Source organism: Mauremys mutica, chromosome 4 (assembly GCF_020497125.1).
Source record: "Mauremys mutica isolate MM-2020 ecotype Southern chromosome 4, ASM2049712v1, whole genome shotgun sequence".
NCBI classification, from domain to species: Eukaryota; Metazoa; Chordata; order Testudines; family Geoemydidae; genus Mauremys; species Mauremys mutica.
The window spans coordinates 130,086,178-130,103,474 of NC_059075.1; the positions used below are offsets into that span (position 1 = coordinate 130,086,178).

At 45.6% G+C, this 17,297-nt stretch overlaps 2 protein-coding genes across 3 annotated transcripts in view; both read right to left on the reverse strand.

Annotated features, from left to right (window-relative positions):
* LOC123369342 (maestro heat-like repeat-containing protein family member 7) overlaps positions 1-17,297 on the reverse strand; it is a 1,253,347-nt gene that overhangs the window by 681,782 nt on the left and 554,268 nt on the right. The gene's annotated exons all lie outside the window — the stretch shown is intronic.
* PKP1 (plakophilin 1) overlaps positions 3,570-17,297 on the reverse strand; it is a 52,175-nt gene continuing 38,447 nt past the window's right edge. The window contains exons 10-14 of the mRNA XM_045014832.1: positions 14,369-14,522; positions 13,471-13,657; positions 8,219-8,303; positions 6,977-7,080; positions 3,570-5,201 (exon numbers count right to left, since the gene is read on the reverse strand). Coding sequence (XP_044870767.1) covers positions 7,009-7,080; positions 8,219-8,303; positions 13,471-13,657; positions 14,369-14,522 — 498 coding nt within the window. The 3' untranslated portion in view covers positions 3,570-5,201; positions 6,977-7,008. The remainder of the gene's footprint in view (positions 5,202-6,976; positions 7,081-8,218; positions 8,304-13,470; positions 13,658-14,368; positions 14,523-17,297) is intronic.

Consider the following 17,297-nt stretch of genomic DNA (forward strand, 5'->3'; position numbering starts at 1 on the left):
CAAAAAATCTGTCTGGGGATTGGTCCTGCTTTGAGCAGGGGGTTGGACTAGATGACCTCCTGAGGTCCCTTCTGACTTCTGTGATCCTATCTTCAAGGAACAAAAATACTACCTAGGACAGGGCACTCTGTAATTCAGCAGAGAAAGCCAGAACAAGAACTAATAGCTGGAAGTCAGTCAGACAAATTCAAATTAGAAATGAAGCACAATTTTTTAACAGTGTGATTAACTATTGGAACAAACTACCAAGGGCCTGGATGCCTTTCTGGAAGCTATACACTAGCCAGCCACAAGTTCTGCTGTAGCCAAACATAAGTTGTTGGGTTTAATGCAGGTGTAATGGGGTGAAAGGTAATGTCCTATGATATGCAGGAGGACACAGTGATCTAATAGTCACTTCTGGCCTTAAATCTATTCATGGATGAATCAATGCAGGATCAGACCCTATTAAATGCAATAACTGAACAATGAACTTTGTGGATACCAACTTGGTCCCTGTTTGTGGGGTCTGTGTGGTGAGGAATGTAACCAGATAAGCCATGTTTGATTGGCCAAATATTGCACATACACAGTGTGAGGAACTGAACCCAGCTGAAACCGAGAACAGCAAGAGTCTTCCCAGTTTAGTCTTTTGCTTCAGAGGTCCTGAGCACTGACTTTGCGGGAGCTACTCATGCTCAACACATCTGAAATTTCTGACCATTAAAGATATATAATGTGTGGGGTTCACCAAGTGAGGGTGCAGCTTGCTCATCTAACATGAAAGAAGAATGACCAGGTGCGCCCAGTATTCCCGGCTGGTGAAATGAGGCCTCCGGAAGCCCTGTACAAAAGCAGCTGGAGACTTAGGATTTGAGTCTTTGGAGCTAGTGTTCTCCATGTATAGTCCACCCCGCAGTTTGCTCTCCATATCCCAGCAATCACCTTCCTCCTAAGTCTCCCCACCCTTTGCATCTACACCAACGCAGCCAAGAGCAGGACAAAGGGTGGAACTGAACTATAATTAGTGTCAATTAAGGTGATCCCATCTCCTATTAATTCCATATACGAACATGTGTAGACATGGTCCAAAAATGCATTCCAGCTTTAAACAAGCTGGTCCATCATGTCCTATCCTACTCCTCTAGCTGTAGCTATCTCTGATGCTTCAGGGGCAGGTGAGGGGAGAGGCATTCAGAGCAACACATGGGGCAGAAAGGTTCCTTCCTGACCGCTGCAGCGTAATATTTGGGAACATAAACTATAGGACCAGAAGGAAGCCTGATGGGTCACTGAGCCACAGTCCCCACCATCACGGGAACCTTGTCATAGCATTCCGCTTGTAAATGTGTCAAGATCTTATATTACAACTAGTTAGGTTGGTTGTCCCCACTCCTCCTAGCCTGACTCCTCTGATGACTAGAAGCCTTCTACCCATTTCCAGCCTAAATCAATGCCTGATCTGTAACATCTTGTGCAAAAGTGTCCTTTATCTTAAATAGCTCTTCTCCCTCGCTGGTGTTTACTCTCTAAATACATTGGGGGGTAATCTGGCCACCTCTCAGACCACATTTTGCTAGGCCGAACAAGCCAAGCTTTTTTCAGTCCCCTCTCCAAGGATCAGTTCTACAGTCTCCTGATCACCCAAGCAGCCCTTTCCTGCACCTGGTCCAGTGACTTCATCTTTCTTGAACATGGGGTGGGGGGATTCACATTGTGCATAATAATCCAGGTGAGGAGGTCTGACCAGTTTCAAATGGGCATTTTACTCTTCCATAGTTCCAAAGGCAGGGAAAGCAAAACCACCCCCCTCCAGAGAGAAACGTTCAAAGACATTTCAGCCATTTTTATTAGAAGCAAATACATTGCAGCCAAAACAACAGACATTCTCACATCTCTACAGCATAGACCGTACAGCTATGGATGGGTCAGTAACAAAGACAGATGATGATCTGACACTTCCCTTTACTAGAAATTTAAAATACCTAAAACACAGCACATGTGGGGACCCCCTCCCCGCCAAAGCTCACCTCAGCCTAAATTAAGGGAGTTATTTACATGACTAGGGTCCTCTGGAAATATCAGGCCCTAACATTTGTGGCAGGGCCAGCATTGGTGCTGGGTATGTTCCCGCCCCTGGTAATTCTCTATTCCCCTCCCACCCACCCACTACAAACAAGAGCACATGCTATGTACACTGGGCCTGTTCTCATTGGTATTGCTTTGGGGGTATGCTAAGCCCAATTTTGGCATTCAAACACCAACAAACAAAAAAAATCCAAGGCTCAAAATATACTTAGAATGAGCGGGGAGAATATACTGTCGAGGAGGATGTCACAGTTAAAGATATGCATTTACAAAACAGCATCTCTCTAAACAGTACAGTGTTACTACTGGGAAGTGAGCGTTACGCCCTTACCACATGTCAGGTGTTTTGCTGAACTCTGTTCTTTGGCAAGTAAGCTGCTTTGAGGGGACACACCCAGCCAATTGGTTGCAGTGACTTCTGTTATCCCAATGGGCCTGATTTTCCTTACAACCATTTTATACGAGCATCGGTCCATTGACTTCAGTAGAGTTACCCCAGATTCACACCATGGTGAGCGGGGAGAATAGAGTCTAATATCACCCATTTTTTACAGGGAATAGTAGCCATAAAATACCTCTGGGAGCACAGTGATGGCTGATAATGTGTGATTTGCCGTATCAGATTAATGGGCTTTCTTATGTGAGTCAGTAACTAACCCCATACTAAAGGGACAATATTTTTGAAGCTATTTGTTAGTTTTAGATAAAACTCTCTACTGAAGTAATGGAATTTATACCAGGTATGGATCTGGCCTTTTGGGTTTAGTAATTACTAATAAAATTCTATCGGCTTTATAAAGTATCCAAATACAGCTATTTGTGCCTTAACTAAAGTGATATACTACGTTCTGCTATGCTACAACTGACAGTGGTGGTGCCTTAAAATAAAGGCACAGTATGTCAATTAACTGCAAAATTACACTGGGATTCCCTCAGTCTGCCACTGATGCATTTAATAGGTCATCATGGTCTCCCTATTAACTTTACAGCTATGGACATTCAGCTCCAGAATTTCAAAGGTGTGTGCCCCATTTACACATGCAACTCCATGCATGAACTGCAAGCGTACAGTTGTTGAGATTGTGCCTACAACCACCAGTAATGAGAAATGGGATGCCTGCCACTATGCACAATGCACTTGAAAACCGAAAAGATATCTTGCACAAGCAAAGTTTGATGTTCTCCTAAGAACATTTTGAACCACATAAATGGAGCAGTTATGTATTTGAAAGGTATGATGGCATCACGTCCCCAGGCCAAATTCCCTCTTGAGACTGGGACTATGATTTTGTTTAGCTTACAAAGTCTACAAATCCACCCCAGGAAGCTTTATTCTCCATCCATTTCACTTGGCTGACATCCTTGCATAGAAAGGATACAACATGTAGAAATAAACATGTATGGGTACAAGCAAAGAGATATTGCTCAGCAAGGTGCAAAGGGTTAAAAATGCTTTTTCCATCCCAAGTGAAAAATCAACTGGCTAAAAGCTTCCACTCTACCATTTTCTTCTTGCCTTTTTACCCTGGCTGGAGACCCTCCCGCCAATTCTACTCCACAAGGGTGCAAGTTCTGCCCCTTTGCTCAGACCTAGAAAATAGGCATAGGAGGCCCAACCTAAACTCAGTGAGCCAGATCCCAGCTGCTATAAACTGACAAAATTCCACTGCCAATAACGGAGCTATGCTGCATTGCCCCAGCTGAGGTGCTGACCCTAGACTTTTGCCTCCCAACAAAACACTTGCATTATTTTCCTTCTCTCACTCACTCCCTTAATGATTTCTTTCCGGGAGCTCCAGCGAGCCCTGGAATCTGTAGAATGACTTGCTTGTGCTAAGCAACGGTATCACATGCAGGACACCTAGCACAGGCCTTCTGCAAACGTATTCCATTCACACAGCTGATCCTATCCCTTTCCCCAAACACATGTTCGCTCAACAGCACTGGAGATAGTGTGGGCTTTTTCAAAAGAGCAAGACAGAGCCATCAGTTTCATCCTGTTAATGTCATAGAAGAAACTGACTGATTAAGAAGAAATTTAGGTCTTTTCTACCACATACAGGATGAACTGGATAGCATCTGGGACCAGAAAGTATTCCAGACTGTCCTTCCTTAAAGAGCTCTCTAACTTCTTTAACCACTCAACTACTCCTATTACTATTTCCAACAGTGATAAAACAGCTGTTTTTCTTTGCCTTTTATCCCCATTTAGTGTGCACTACGTCCCTGGGAAACAATGTCATGTCCCTTTGTCGAGCTGAGCCTATCTAATGCCAAGCTTTTCCAGTTACAGCATTATTAGGAAAGCAATGGAGGCATTTAGTAAGATACGTGTCTTATGTTTAACTGTGGTGTCTTAAATGGTTTGTAGCCTCAGCAGCTTCCATGCTCTAGACTATCTGTGACTAATGTACAGTAACATCCAGCTTATGAGAAGATTTTCTGAGGCCCTGCTTCCAGTGAGATTGCTCAGACATGAATTTGCTTCTTGAGATTTAGAAACCATGTAACCTATGAGAGAAAATACTTGTCTCTGAATATGAAAGCTGACTTGACAAAGAGTCGAAAGCAGAAAGAAGTCCATGTCCACCAAGTTTAGAAATAACCAGCCATCTAAAACACTATGGTTTGTATCTGTCTACAGTGGCCATCTACAATGAAATAAACACATAGCATATAGTTAGTAGTTTTACATATTTGCATAAGAATGGGTTATGACATGGGTTGGTACAGTTGTGTTTAGTGCATATATACATACACACACATCTATATGGTGGGATTTTCATAAGTGCCTAAGGGGGTGAAGGTGCACGACACCCATTGGCTTTCAGTGGAAACTGCAGGATTAATTGTTTTAGGTGTATCTTTGGAAAATCCCACTTTGTGTGTGTCTGTGTCTCTACACACACACGCAATTTGAAAAAAGGTTATTGACATCCGGAAACTTTAAACTCAAATTCCTCCTCTCCCCACCCTCCCCCCAAAATGCTTTCAAATATCTGTATCAACCACAAAAAATTGTATACTTAGTTTGCTTTACAGTTGGGATTAACTCTATAAACACTGTATATCTGTAATGTCCTAACTAATCCCTTGAGGATTAAGTCATTCCAGACACGAACCAACGATAAACTCTGCAAGGGAAAAACAAACACCTTGATTACTCATTTCAAAATGTTTTTTTCACATTCAGAAATGTCCTCACCCTTTGACGCGCCATAATTCCCACATCCTTTCCCTGTGCTGTTCCCCTCCCCTCCCTGAATCTGTGGTAAAGTTACAAGAACCTGTCAGACCATGATTCTCAGTGGAGATGGTCAAGTTATTCATCACAGCTGAAATTCACCCCTGTGCAGAGGGACTTGATTCCATCATTTTTGCCCCACCACAGGGACATTTGGGGGGGGGGGGGCACAGTGTTTGACCACACAGGACATACTGCAGAAGGGGGCGAATTACTAATTTTGGATGCCCCAATTTCTGGGGAGCCCAAACTCCAGATGTGAAAGGCCTGATGCGTTAGAGTTGCTGAGCAGCTCTAGTTCTCTTCAGTTGGAGTTATGGGCAATCAACACCTCTGAAAATCAGGTTCTCCCAGTGGCATGCGATTGTTCATTTGCATCCAAAATGGTGTCTTCCACACAGCATGACATCACGCTCACCATGCATGTAAGCCCACGCTGTGCAGAGGATATCATTTTGTCCTACAAAATGGTGTCCTCTTTGTGGTGTGACCTCGTACATGGTGAATGCAGAAGATGCCATTTTGTTTGCAAGTTTGGGGACTGGACAGAATCATCACATGGGCACAGCCAGTCCTGGGGCATGCAATACATGCTTTGCATAAAATGATGGCATGGCACTGGGCCCTACGTCTCAGGTTTCTTGACCAAAAATTGAGGCAATGAATTTTAGTGAGTACTTCAAAATCCTGGTGGCCTTAACTTCTCAGCCTTGGGTTCCCTAGCTGGAATATGCAGGCCCTATTACACTTCTTAGCTATTTCAATGGGCTTTTCTGAGGACTAATGAGGCTCATAAAGTGCCTAGAAGCTGTTAAGTGCCATATTAAATTTGGGAATCATTCCATGCTAATCACAAGGTCTGATTAACGTGACTTGTGGTTCAAGAACTGACATGTTCTTGGAGAAAGCTGAAACAGAAGCTGCATTCTGTAAACTGATGTTGAACACTTCATATTCTAGCTTGGGAAAAAAAGGTCAAAGCCACTGAAGGGCTGTCCTGGTTGTAGAGAGGAGGTTTCGTGGTCACATCACATGCTCTGTTCAATGTGGTAGGCCCTGTCCAAACACTGAGAAGGTACAGTCTCTGTCCTGCCGACCTCATCTGCGTAGCTGTTACACCATGTGAGTCGGAAGGAAATGACTTCCCTACATCTTAGCCCAATGAGGCAATTTCTGCATTAGAAGCAGCCGACCTCATCTGTGTAGCTGTTACACCATGTGAGTCGGAAGGAAATGACTTCCCTACATCTTAGCCCAATGAGGCAATTTCTGCATTAGAAGCAGCAAGAGCTGATGACTGGAATTTTTTCCTCCCCTATTGAAATTTTTGACTGTTTATTGAAAAACCAAAAATGGGAAATTTTTGTTGGCCTAAAACTAAGTTTTTGGCCAAAAAGGTATTTGATGGAAAGTCAAAAGTTTCTTAAAAAAGCCCTTTAGTGAAAAATTTTACTGACTCAAAAAAACCCCATTTTCTGGTGAAACAGGGTTTTCATGGAATATTTGCAATTGGCCCTAGAAACAGCCTCACATGCTTACCACTTAACTAAATGTGAGTGAGTGGAGCAGCATTTACATGACATGACACTGCTCCTGGTGTCAAGGCACCATCTTGTTTGTTCTTGAACACCATGTTTTTTCCAGCAGTGACAATCCCCTTCTCACCTGCAGGCTGAACCTGTACTGAAGGTCTCTTCTTAGAATCTGGAAGACAGGGTCCTGAAAGTGCTCCCGGTTAAGGATCCCAACATGTTCTTATCAAATCCTTGCTGCAGAATGAGACATGGAAGTTATTGGAAGATAGTTAATGCAGGTAACTTGCAAATCACTAATTATCTAACGTCATCACCCATGAGTCAAATTCCTCTGTCCTACCTCAAAGACCACCTGCATCCAGCAAGTTGGCTGCGTGCACTATATCTTTTGCAGAAACGTTAATGTTGCATGCACCTTGTGCAATCTTTTGCCTGCACAAAGCATGCAATGTGCATGCAAACAGTCATAGTTACTGAGGGAATGAGTCTTTCCTGCATTGTCTTCCCTCTATAGATAGCAGGACCTCAACCCACCTTGCTGAGGAAATATCATTGCCTATACTGGAAAGACACTAAAGATCAGGTATGTACGATGCACATTTGTGCAAGGACCATGTATAAAATATGCTAGAGTGACTCTGTCTTGTCAAATTGGAGGTGGAATTGGTGTCTTAAGGAGAGCTGCTATAAGGTTAAAAACAGAAAAAAACCCTCACCATCAACCTTTGTGTGGATTTGAGGCCCACAAGTTGCACTCATTTTCCGCACACTGCCCCTTCCCCTCAGTCAATCCTTTTACTCCCTGCTGCTGTTGGCTCTCCATGGTGTGGGGAGGAGAACCCCAGTTTAGTGAAATAAATCAGTCTGGAGCAAAGAGGCTAGTTCCCACTCTGTAGGTTTAGGGATTCTGCTGGGGAAGGAGAGGGGACCTGACAAATGCTGGCTGCTTCTCTTGTTGGTCTAACGGATTATTCTGTCCTGAAGTAGGGGTGGTGACTACAGGGCAGGTCTGGGGACAAAAGAGGAAGTGTGGGAATAGAGAAAAGGAACCCTTGTTGGGGGCTGTCACAATCACTTCTCCTCTCGTCACACAAGTTAGGGACTCCGTGGAGCTGCTTCTCCCACTTGTGCTGGCTTTGCACCAGTGGATCTGCATTGGCCTCAATGGAGTTATTTACACCAGTGTAAACGAGAGGCGAATGGGGCCCGTGTGTTGGTGGTCAGCTCTATGGGCACTCCCAAAGCCCCAGGCTTTTCTCGTAGACACTGGCAATATTCAACACTGACTTACACCCCTCGCAAATTCATTGACCTCAGTGGGTGAATCCAGTTAGCTGAGAGTCAGGAAAAGGCTAACACTTAGCTTTCTCACCTGTTTGAGAATGCCCTGGAGCTCCCTGTGTGACCACAGATCACCCAGCAGGAGGCGAGCGGCTTCAGCTGCTTTTGGACAGGAGCTGGAAGGATGAAAGAAATCCAGTGACTCTTAGCTGGCCACAGCCCACCAATGCCCCTCTCAGCATGGTGTGAACCAGCTCCCCCATTGCAGAGGGTTGGCCAGCCGCAATGGAGATCATTCAACTACATGCTCACAGGTTGCCTTGAAGACATCATTTGGGCAAATGCCAAGGAGGGACGGGGATTTCTGGGATGGTCCAAAGGGGAGTAACTCAGAGGAATGGGAGGAAGCTGAGCTAAAGAGACACTTCTGAACTGTCGAATCTAAACAGCTGCAAGATAGGAGGGAAATGGTATAAGCGCCATTGTGGGACTCCTTTGGAACTAGATAGCACAGATCACTCAGTAAAACAATAAAAGGAACAACCTCGCACTGCTTCGTGGGGACAGCTGAGATGCGACTTAGAAGAAATAATAATACAGGTTGAACCTCTCTAGTCCGGCACTCTCTGGTCCTGCACCATCCATGGTCCAGCATGATTTTATTTGGGGTTTTTTATGTTTTATCTACTTATTGCCTTGTGCAACACAGTAAGTTTGTGTAATGACACTAACCCTTTGTTATGAAGAGAGACAGTACTTCTGGGCTAGGCAGAGTTGCAAGCGGTGTTCCATTTATTCGCCTTAGCGAGAAAAAAATAAAAAGGGACCCGCTCGCTATAATATTGACCTCCCATGGTTTAGCAAATTCTCTGGTTCGGCATCGATCAGGTCCAAAGGTGCCGGACCTGTACTTGTACCACCCCTGAAGTCCTTACTCAGCAAAACTTAATGGGAGTTTGCCCAAGTAACAACTTTGTGAACAAGACTCAGGCCTTCAGGCATTTGCTTCAGGTCTTCCTAAGATTTTGGAACACTTCAGACCAGAACTGGATCCAAACTTCACTGCTGGCTCTGATCGTTATAACAGGCCCGATATAAACCCTGACAACCCCAGACTTTCAGAGAGTTCTGACCCAGTTTGTACTCTGCAACTTGGCCCCAGCTCTAGCCAAAACCTGGACAATGAAGTGCTAGAAAGCAACTCACGCAGGTACGTGGCCAGTTCTCGGTGTGACACAACTGAGTGCACATGGCCACGCAAATAGCAGCAGCAGCTGCTGGTCAGACTATGTGAAATGAAGTCAACTGACCATTGGTAAAAACTGGCCCCTCCAAACATTTTAAAACAGGTGGAAAAATTACAGGCAATGATTTCTGCTGAGAGAGGTGGTCAGTTAATACTAGGGCCGGTGTTAAAAGTGGATGGATTTTTGACTCTGGAAATCTTTCGGCCTGTGACAAACTAGAGGTTCTACCCAGTTAATCCCCAAAGGAATGCTACAAACCTGTAGCAGATTAAGGGTCTGATCCAATTCCTAATGAATCTTTCCATTGACTAATGGAAAGCTGGATTGGTCCTTATTCACCAGAGGTTGCAACAGTCCCTGGGAGGTGGGAGATCCCTGTTCCAGTCCCTGTACAGAAGGGGGATTGGGATTGGAACTGGAACTGGGATCTCCCCCAGCTTGGGCAGGTAGCCAGCCACAGGGAACAGAAGAGTGATTTGCATTTTATTAAAAGGGCCCAGAGAGGGTGGATCCCTGTTCAAAATCCTTCCCCTCAGCAGGCACAGAGGGGAATTGACCAAGGAGATCCAGCATCCCAGGTGAACACCCTAACCACTATAAACAGGGTCAGCTCCAGGCACCAGCGAAAGAAGCAGGTGCTTGGGGTGGCCAATACAAAGGGGCGGCACTCCGTCTGCTACTGGGGCAGCACATCTGGGTCTTCAGCGGGAATTCGGCGATGGGTCCCTCAGTCCCTCTCTTCCTCTTTGAGCTGCCGCCAAAGTGCCACTGAAGTGGAAGAGAGGGAGCGAAGGACCTACCACTGAAGAATGGCGTGGTGCGATTGAGCTACCGCCGAACTGCCGCCGATCGGCCTTTTTTTTTTTTTTTTTCCTGCCACTTGCGGCAGCAGAAAACCTGGAGCCGGCCCTGATTATAGAGGGGTTCACATGCTTAGCAGTTGCTTGGTCCAATCAATGGTTAATTAGAATGGAACAGCTTCAACAGGACAGCCTGCAAGACTTGCTGTTTAAATCACTTCTCCTCAGGTCCAAGCAAGACGAACTCAATTCTCTAGCACTCTAAGGACTTAGTAAGTAATAAAGTAATAATTGGAGATATACCAATCTCCTAGAACTGGAAGGGACCTTGAAAGGTCATCAAGTCCAGCCCCCTACCTTCACTAGCAGGACCAATTTTTGCCCCAGATCCCTAAGTGGCCCCCTCAAGGATTGAACTCACAACCCTGGGTTTAGCAGGCCAATGCTCAAACCTCTGAGCTATCCCTTACCCTAGCAAACAGGCTACAGAGGACTTCTAAGGCTTAGGCCCAATTAATAGTTAATGAAAGTGGAACAGTGTCAACAGAAAAGCCAGGGCAGCTCCTTGTTCAAATCCTTTCAAGACAGTAGGTAGCTGGAGGACTCAAGCCCCCACACCACTGTATTATAGAAGGCTGTTTACAGCTGTTTTTTCCCCAATTCATATTTAATTAAAGAAGACTAGCTTCAGCAGGTAAGACTAAAGGAAAATGCTGTTTAAATCCCTTCTTTTCATCTGGAACAGGGAAGAATTGATCCAGGGTCACCACCATTTCAGATAAGTCCCTAACCACTTGGCTACAGAGGATGTCCTGTTGTTGTGTCTTGCTTTGGCCCAATTAATAGTTAATTAAAGTGGAACAGCTTCAGCAGAAGAGACCAAGGGAGCCCCACCTCAGCCTACTTCTAAGTCCAGCAGTTGGGACATTCTCTTGCAATGTAGGAGAACGCTGCTTAAATCCCGTCTCAGCAAATAGCAGGTGATTGAACCAAACCCTCCCAGAGTCTAGATGAGCATCCAAAACACTAGACTAGAGAGTGATTCTTAGGCTCTCTGTGGCCCAATTAATGGTTAATTATTTCATTAAAGTGAAACTGCTTCAAGAAGAGATGGAGAGCAACCTACATCAGAGAATCCCTGGGGTCAGGGATCAGGGCACTCACCTGAAAGAGGGTAGATCCCTGTTCCCATCCCTTCCCATCAAGCACAAGGGGAAATGAAGCAGGGTCCCCACATCCCAGCTGAGGGCCCAAGCCACTGAGGTAAGAGTTAGACAGGAGACAGCCACCTCCTTCCCCATCTCCCCTGGCTGTGCTCTGTGGTGCTGGGCAGGTACTTGACAATCCCACGAAATGGTGTAGGCACCTAAGTCACCTGACTCCCGGCAAGGGGTTCCTGGCTGTGGATCGCAAGCAGAGATAGGGACCAAACTCTGTGACCGGCCAGGCTTAGCATGGCTTCCCACCCCCTCGGCACCTCCCCCAGTGGCTGGCTTAGGTGGCTCCCTGCCTAGCGTGCTGGCTTTTGTGGATCCCATTCTGAGGTGCCTGCCTCTCCCCATTCACTGACGAGGGAGCCTAAGCACCTAACTCAGGCTTAGGAGGTCCCATTGTTCTTCCAGTGGTTTTCTAGGCATCTAAAAGTGAGGGCTGGTAACATGGCGTATTGCTGCACCTAGGTCCCTTTGTTCTGAGACAGTGGGGAGCTAAGACCGCGTCTACTTGGCCTGTATTACAGGCAAGCAGCTCGGCGACTAAGGGGGCTGAGAATGGACATGACTCAGGCAAACAGCTCTGAGACCAAAGAGGGGTGGTTGGGTTCAAACCACAGACACAGCGCTGAGTCCCCGGGAGCTGAGAGTGGGCCTGCTTTGTGAGTGCCACAAGCACGGAGATCACTGGGGAATGCAGAATAGGCCCCATCAGTGCGTGCCAGAGCCGCACCCCCAAAACCAGGGTGAGGAATTGAGAACAAGCAGTCTCACTGCATGCCCTAGACACAGAGCCCTGAGCCTGGGGTGACCAAATGGGAGTGTGAGAGGCATTCTGGAGCTCCCCTTTCCCCCTGTACTCCTATGGGGGGTGGGGAAGGTGCAGGGGGAGAAGAGCGCTATACAAGCTCTAGCAAGTAATGGTGCAGTGCTTGGGTGCTGCTCATGAAGTCTGCCTGCCCATTCTGCGCCTCCTGTCGCTTTTCCCTGAGTGCCTTCTCCACAGCTCCAAATGCTTCTCTGAATGTCTGAGCTTTCTCGAAGATGAGTCTCATCTCATCTTCTGGGAGAACCTCATTGCTCCTGCCAAGTGCCAGCCAGTTCAAGTAATTCTCTGCCTCATTTATGAGTTTGTGCATTCTACTGCCATGGTTATATGCTTTCCTCAGAGCCTGGCTGATGACTGAAGCACCAAGTGGATAGTGCATTGGACTGTGACTCAGGAGACCTGGGTTTGATTCCTGACTCTAGCATTGGCCTGCAGATTGACCTTGCCTCGGTTTCCTCACCTGTAAAATTAGGATAATGATCCTGGCTTTCTTTGTCAAGCACTTTCTATGAGTATCGTTAATAATAACAATAATGCTGGGAACCCAGAGCTATAGCACCTGATTGAATAAGAGGTAGATGGGATTCATAACAACATCACTGATATTTAGGGCTGGGATGTTCAATGGAAGTTAGGTGCCCAAATTCCTATTGAATTCAATGGGATGTAGGTTCCTAACTCCCTTAGGCTATGTCTATGCTGCAGCTTGGAGGTGTGACTCCCAGCACGGGTAGATAGACTCACACACAAAATAGCAGTGTGGAGGTTGCAGCAGGGCAGTGGCTCAGGCTAGCTGCCAGAGTCGAAGCCCACCTGACCCCTGGATCTGAGCTCAGGTGGCTTGCCTGAGCCGCGGCCCCTGCCACAACATCCACACTGCTAGCGTTAGCAGCTCCAGCAGAGCTAGTGCGAGTCTGCCTACCTGTGCAGGGAATCACACCTCCCCGCTGCAGTGCACAGGCTCCCATGCAAGCCCCAGCGTAGCTGTAGAGGGGTCCTCCCTGAGAAGTTAGCACTTCCCATTTGTCACCACAAGATGGTATCTGAGATTCAGCAGTAATCTCCCTTAACAAACATCAGGGGCTTCTCAGCCCCTACAGTGAGATAGTACCCGGTGACCGCTGGGACTGTCACTAAACAGCATTGCATCAGGGATGCAGTTGTTCCGGGCCCAATGGGCATGTGCACAAGTTGGCTGCATAGTCTCTTAACGTGCTTGCACATGGCTCCCCAGCCTCCTCCTCACCATCACTCACCCATTTCGGCACAGGTTTACTACATTATTTAGCATGCTGCTCGTCAAGTAAGGCTTGGCCATCTGTGGGTTGGACATGATTAGGTTCCGCATGGTGTAGCAAGCAGAGGACATAATATCTCCAAAGTTGCTGTTGTTCCCGGACTGGAAGGCCAGGAGACGGGACACATCTGGAAGCACCTGGGGAGCTAAAGAGGAGGAATATTCCAATCAGGACTGAAATAAAAACCAGCGCAGATCAATCAGATACTTGAGTAAGTACTATGCGACAGAAGGGCTGCAGAATCAGGCCCTATGTGAGGCATTAATAATCACACAATAGCCGCTATGGCCTAGATCTCAAAGGTATCTATGTGCCTAACTCAGCGGGAATTACACACCTAAATACCTTTGAGGATCTGGTCCTATTTGATCTAAGCAATAATGATGAACATGGCTTGGTGTCACAAGCGGTGAGGTTCGGGAAACTGTATACACCACCCCAAGAAGCCAAGTCCAACCCAACCAAGGGAAACACTGCCTCTCCCAGAAAGAGGCCCAGAGAAACCAGCTGTTCTATCTTATCCATGAAGCATGCCAGGGATCAAGTGAGAGGCCCACCAATGGGGTGAGGTAGCATTTGTTAACCAGACTGCACACTACTCCAAAAAGACATCAGCTGAGGGTTCCTCATGGTGGCTATAGATCAGGACAAATAGCATCTCTTGGCCAGCGTCACAGCCCTGATGCTCACCAGCCGTGGGGAGGGGATGTGTGACATCAGTGCATTTGGTGTCTCTATGTCCAGTGATGGTGCTTGGCATAGTTCAGCTGATGGGTTTACAACAGAAGGTGGGCTTGTGAAAGAAGGGGAGAGGCTAGACAACCCCTCGGAAATGGCCTTTATGGAAGATCCTTACCCATGGTTTTGTGGAGAATAGGATGCCGGGACATGTTGCTCAGCAAGGAAGCCCCAGATCGGACAACTTCACTGTTACTGGATTGGAGGAGCCGTGCTATACGAGGCAAACCCTTCTCCTTTAAGCCAATCAGCTGGCTCATTGCATTAGACATCTAGGGGACAAATTAGAATTTGTTAGTGACAGCCAACCCATGCAGGCCAGGTGTATTCTATACAGCATTTCCAGGTATACACACTATAGACAGCAAAGTATAGCTAGGTAATACAATAATCATCAATATCATATTTTATTCTTCTGTAGCCTCTTGGATCCAAATCCTCAAAAGGTATTTAGGTGCCTAACTCCCATTTATTTCAATGAGAATTAGGTGCCTAAACACCTTTGAGGATCTAGGTCTCTCCTATGCATCCCTTTCTGTCCATGAACAACTTATATTAGGGCTGGAGAGTCAGTCTCGCCTCAGCCTGCTTGGCCGGGGGGGAACAAGGTGGTGAGGTTTATGAGTTAAATCCGATCAGCATTAATTGGAGGGTTTCGAGTTTCATGCACAAACTGCCCCTCTCCTGCCACCCCTCACATCCCAGGAGGAACAAACCACTTCTTGTACAGCTAAATGATACTTTTAAAAAGACAGGCACTTGCATTAAGTTCTGTCCTTGTTTACACTGGTGTAAATCCAGAGTGAATCCATTGGCTTGATGCATGCTCAGCAACTCCGAAAATCAGTCCATTTAGTTAGGTGCCTACATATGGACACAGGAGCCTTGTTTTTTGAATTATTGGCCTCAGAGACCAACAATGAACAAGCTGCTAAACAATTTTATGATGTTGCCAGACAGCTGCATTCTTTCTTCTAATAAGGGCATGTCTTATTGGCACAGGATCTTTTCTCCTTTCGGGTAATCAGCTGCAGTGCTACCACCAGTGCATTCTACTGGGTTGAGATGACAGACAACTTGATTACCCTCCCTGAGTGCAGAACAGACATGTGCTGTGTTACCTATTGGTGCTAACAGGATTGAGATAAGTACCCTGGAACACTGAGGAGAGAACAGATCCACTAGTCTGTAACCAAAAGGGCTACAGGATTCCATTCTGCAAACTCCCTGTACGTAGAATTCTGTCGTCTTCAAGGGAAGATCTGTCCGAGGAAAGCTTGTAGGATAGGTGTTTGCAAATTTCCTTTGCAAGTTTCCCTCTTGCAATGTTGAGCTCATTAAAATTCACATTTGCACATGAAAAGATATTCCCATGGGAAAAAAAAATCACATACTTCTATGTCATTTATGTGCTGTTTTTGTTTTATGCTCTGCAGTTCATCTCATGGCAAACCTGCACTACACTAGGAAATTTGGGAAGGGCAAACAGAGATCAATATAAGGAAACATGCCGGAAATCTTAGTTGCAAGGAACATGGATCTAACACACAAGGCATTGTATGTCCCAGATTTCAGCCAAAAGACTCAGCTTAACAAAATGAAGTTTATTAATTGCATACAAATACTACATTTCAATAAATCTCTATAGAAGAGACCTGGAATCTTCATGGCAGGAAATCTGAGTATGGTGATTGTTCCAGTAATAGAATTCTGAACAGTGCAACACAGTTTAGCATTCCATTCCATTTCCCCCTTTAAATTCTACATTCCTACCACTCATAAAACTCTACCTTCCAGAGTCAGTAACTCACCTCACCAATCTCCCTTTTCCTTTGTTGACAAGTTTTTTCCTAAGCTACATAACCAATCCCAGCACAAGCCTGGGATTTTCAAAGGTGTCTAAGGGAATTAGACACCCAGATCTAAAGGAGGGGAAAAAAACGTTTTGGGAAGGATTCTGAAAATTGGCTTTATTTTGAATCAGAAATTCTCTGTGAAGGAAAATTCTGAAGAAAAAAAAGGGTTTCAGGGTAGTAGGAATGTTCATTTCCACAAAACCATTTCTTCTCAATGCCTACTTTTAAAACAATTAGTATAATCTAGTGTTTTTAAAAACTGAAACAAAATGTCATTTCAAAATGAAAAATCAAAACGTTTTGTTCCAAAAAACATCAAACCAGATGTTTCAACATTGTTTTGGAAGAAAACCGCAAAAATAAAGAACTGCCAAAGTTCTAGTGAAATCAACCTGATGTCATGAAGCGTTTTGCTTTAGGCAGAGCTGCATATCCCAGTGGCATGTGGTTCCATCAAAGTTTCCCAAACCAGCTCTACCCAACTCCCATTGAAAGTCAAATTCCCTGTGCCCCTTTGAGGATCCTCACCCCACTGACAAAAAGAGATAATTTTCTCAGATTTGAAAGAAATCAAAGCTTTTCATGTCCAAAGACTGAGCAAATCAAGGCTGGCAGTTTAGTTTAATCCTTTTACCAGCTAGACATGCAGCAGAAGACTTCCCCTGAGGCATCATCAGGTGGCCTTTGGATGGGATGCCATAACACACGACACGTCTCTGTGCTGTGTGCGCATGGGACCCCAGTAACAAGCAAGTGCTGAGAGAATGCGGCTCGGCTGATGAGGTAACTCATGGAGTCGGACACCAATCAGGTGGTCAAGGGACATCTTCATAGAACACATCACTGGATGTCGGCAATACCAGGAGGGATGAGCTGGAGTGCCGATGAGAAGCGCATTCAGGAAAGTAACAAATACTTTCCTCGTGGATTGTATTTTCTATGGATAACCTACCTACTTCTCAATTACTGAGGGACAATCTCCACTCATTGATATATTTTGGTTTCCACAATCAAATCTCTGTACAACTTTTCATGAGCGATGTACCCGAGTATTCGGATTCTAATATCTAAAGTGTATTGTTAAATCTATTCACCTAAATTTGGGTTATTGTTGATTATGTACTCTATGTATCATATGACTTTTAAAAAACTAACTTTGTATTTGTGGATAATCTAAGCACTATACCCAAA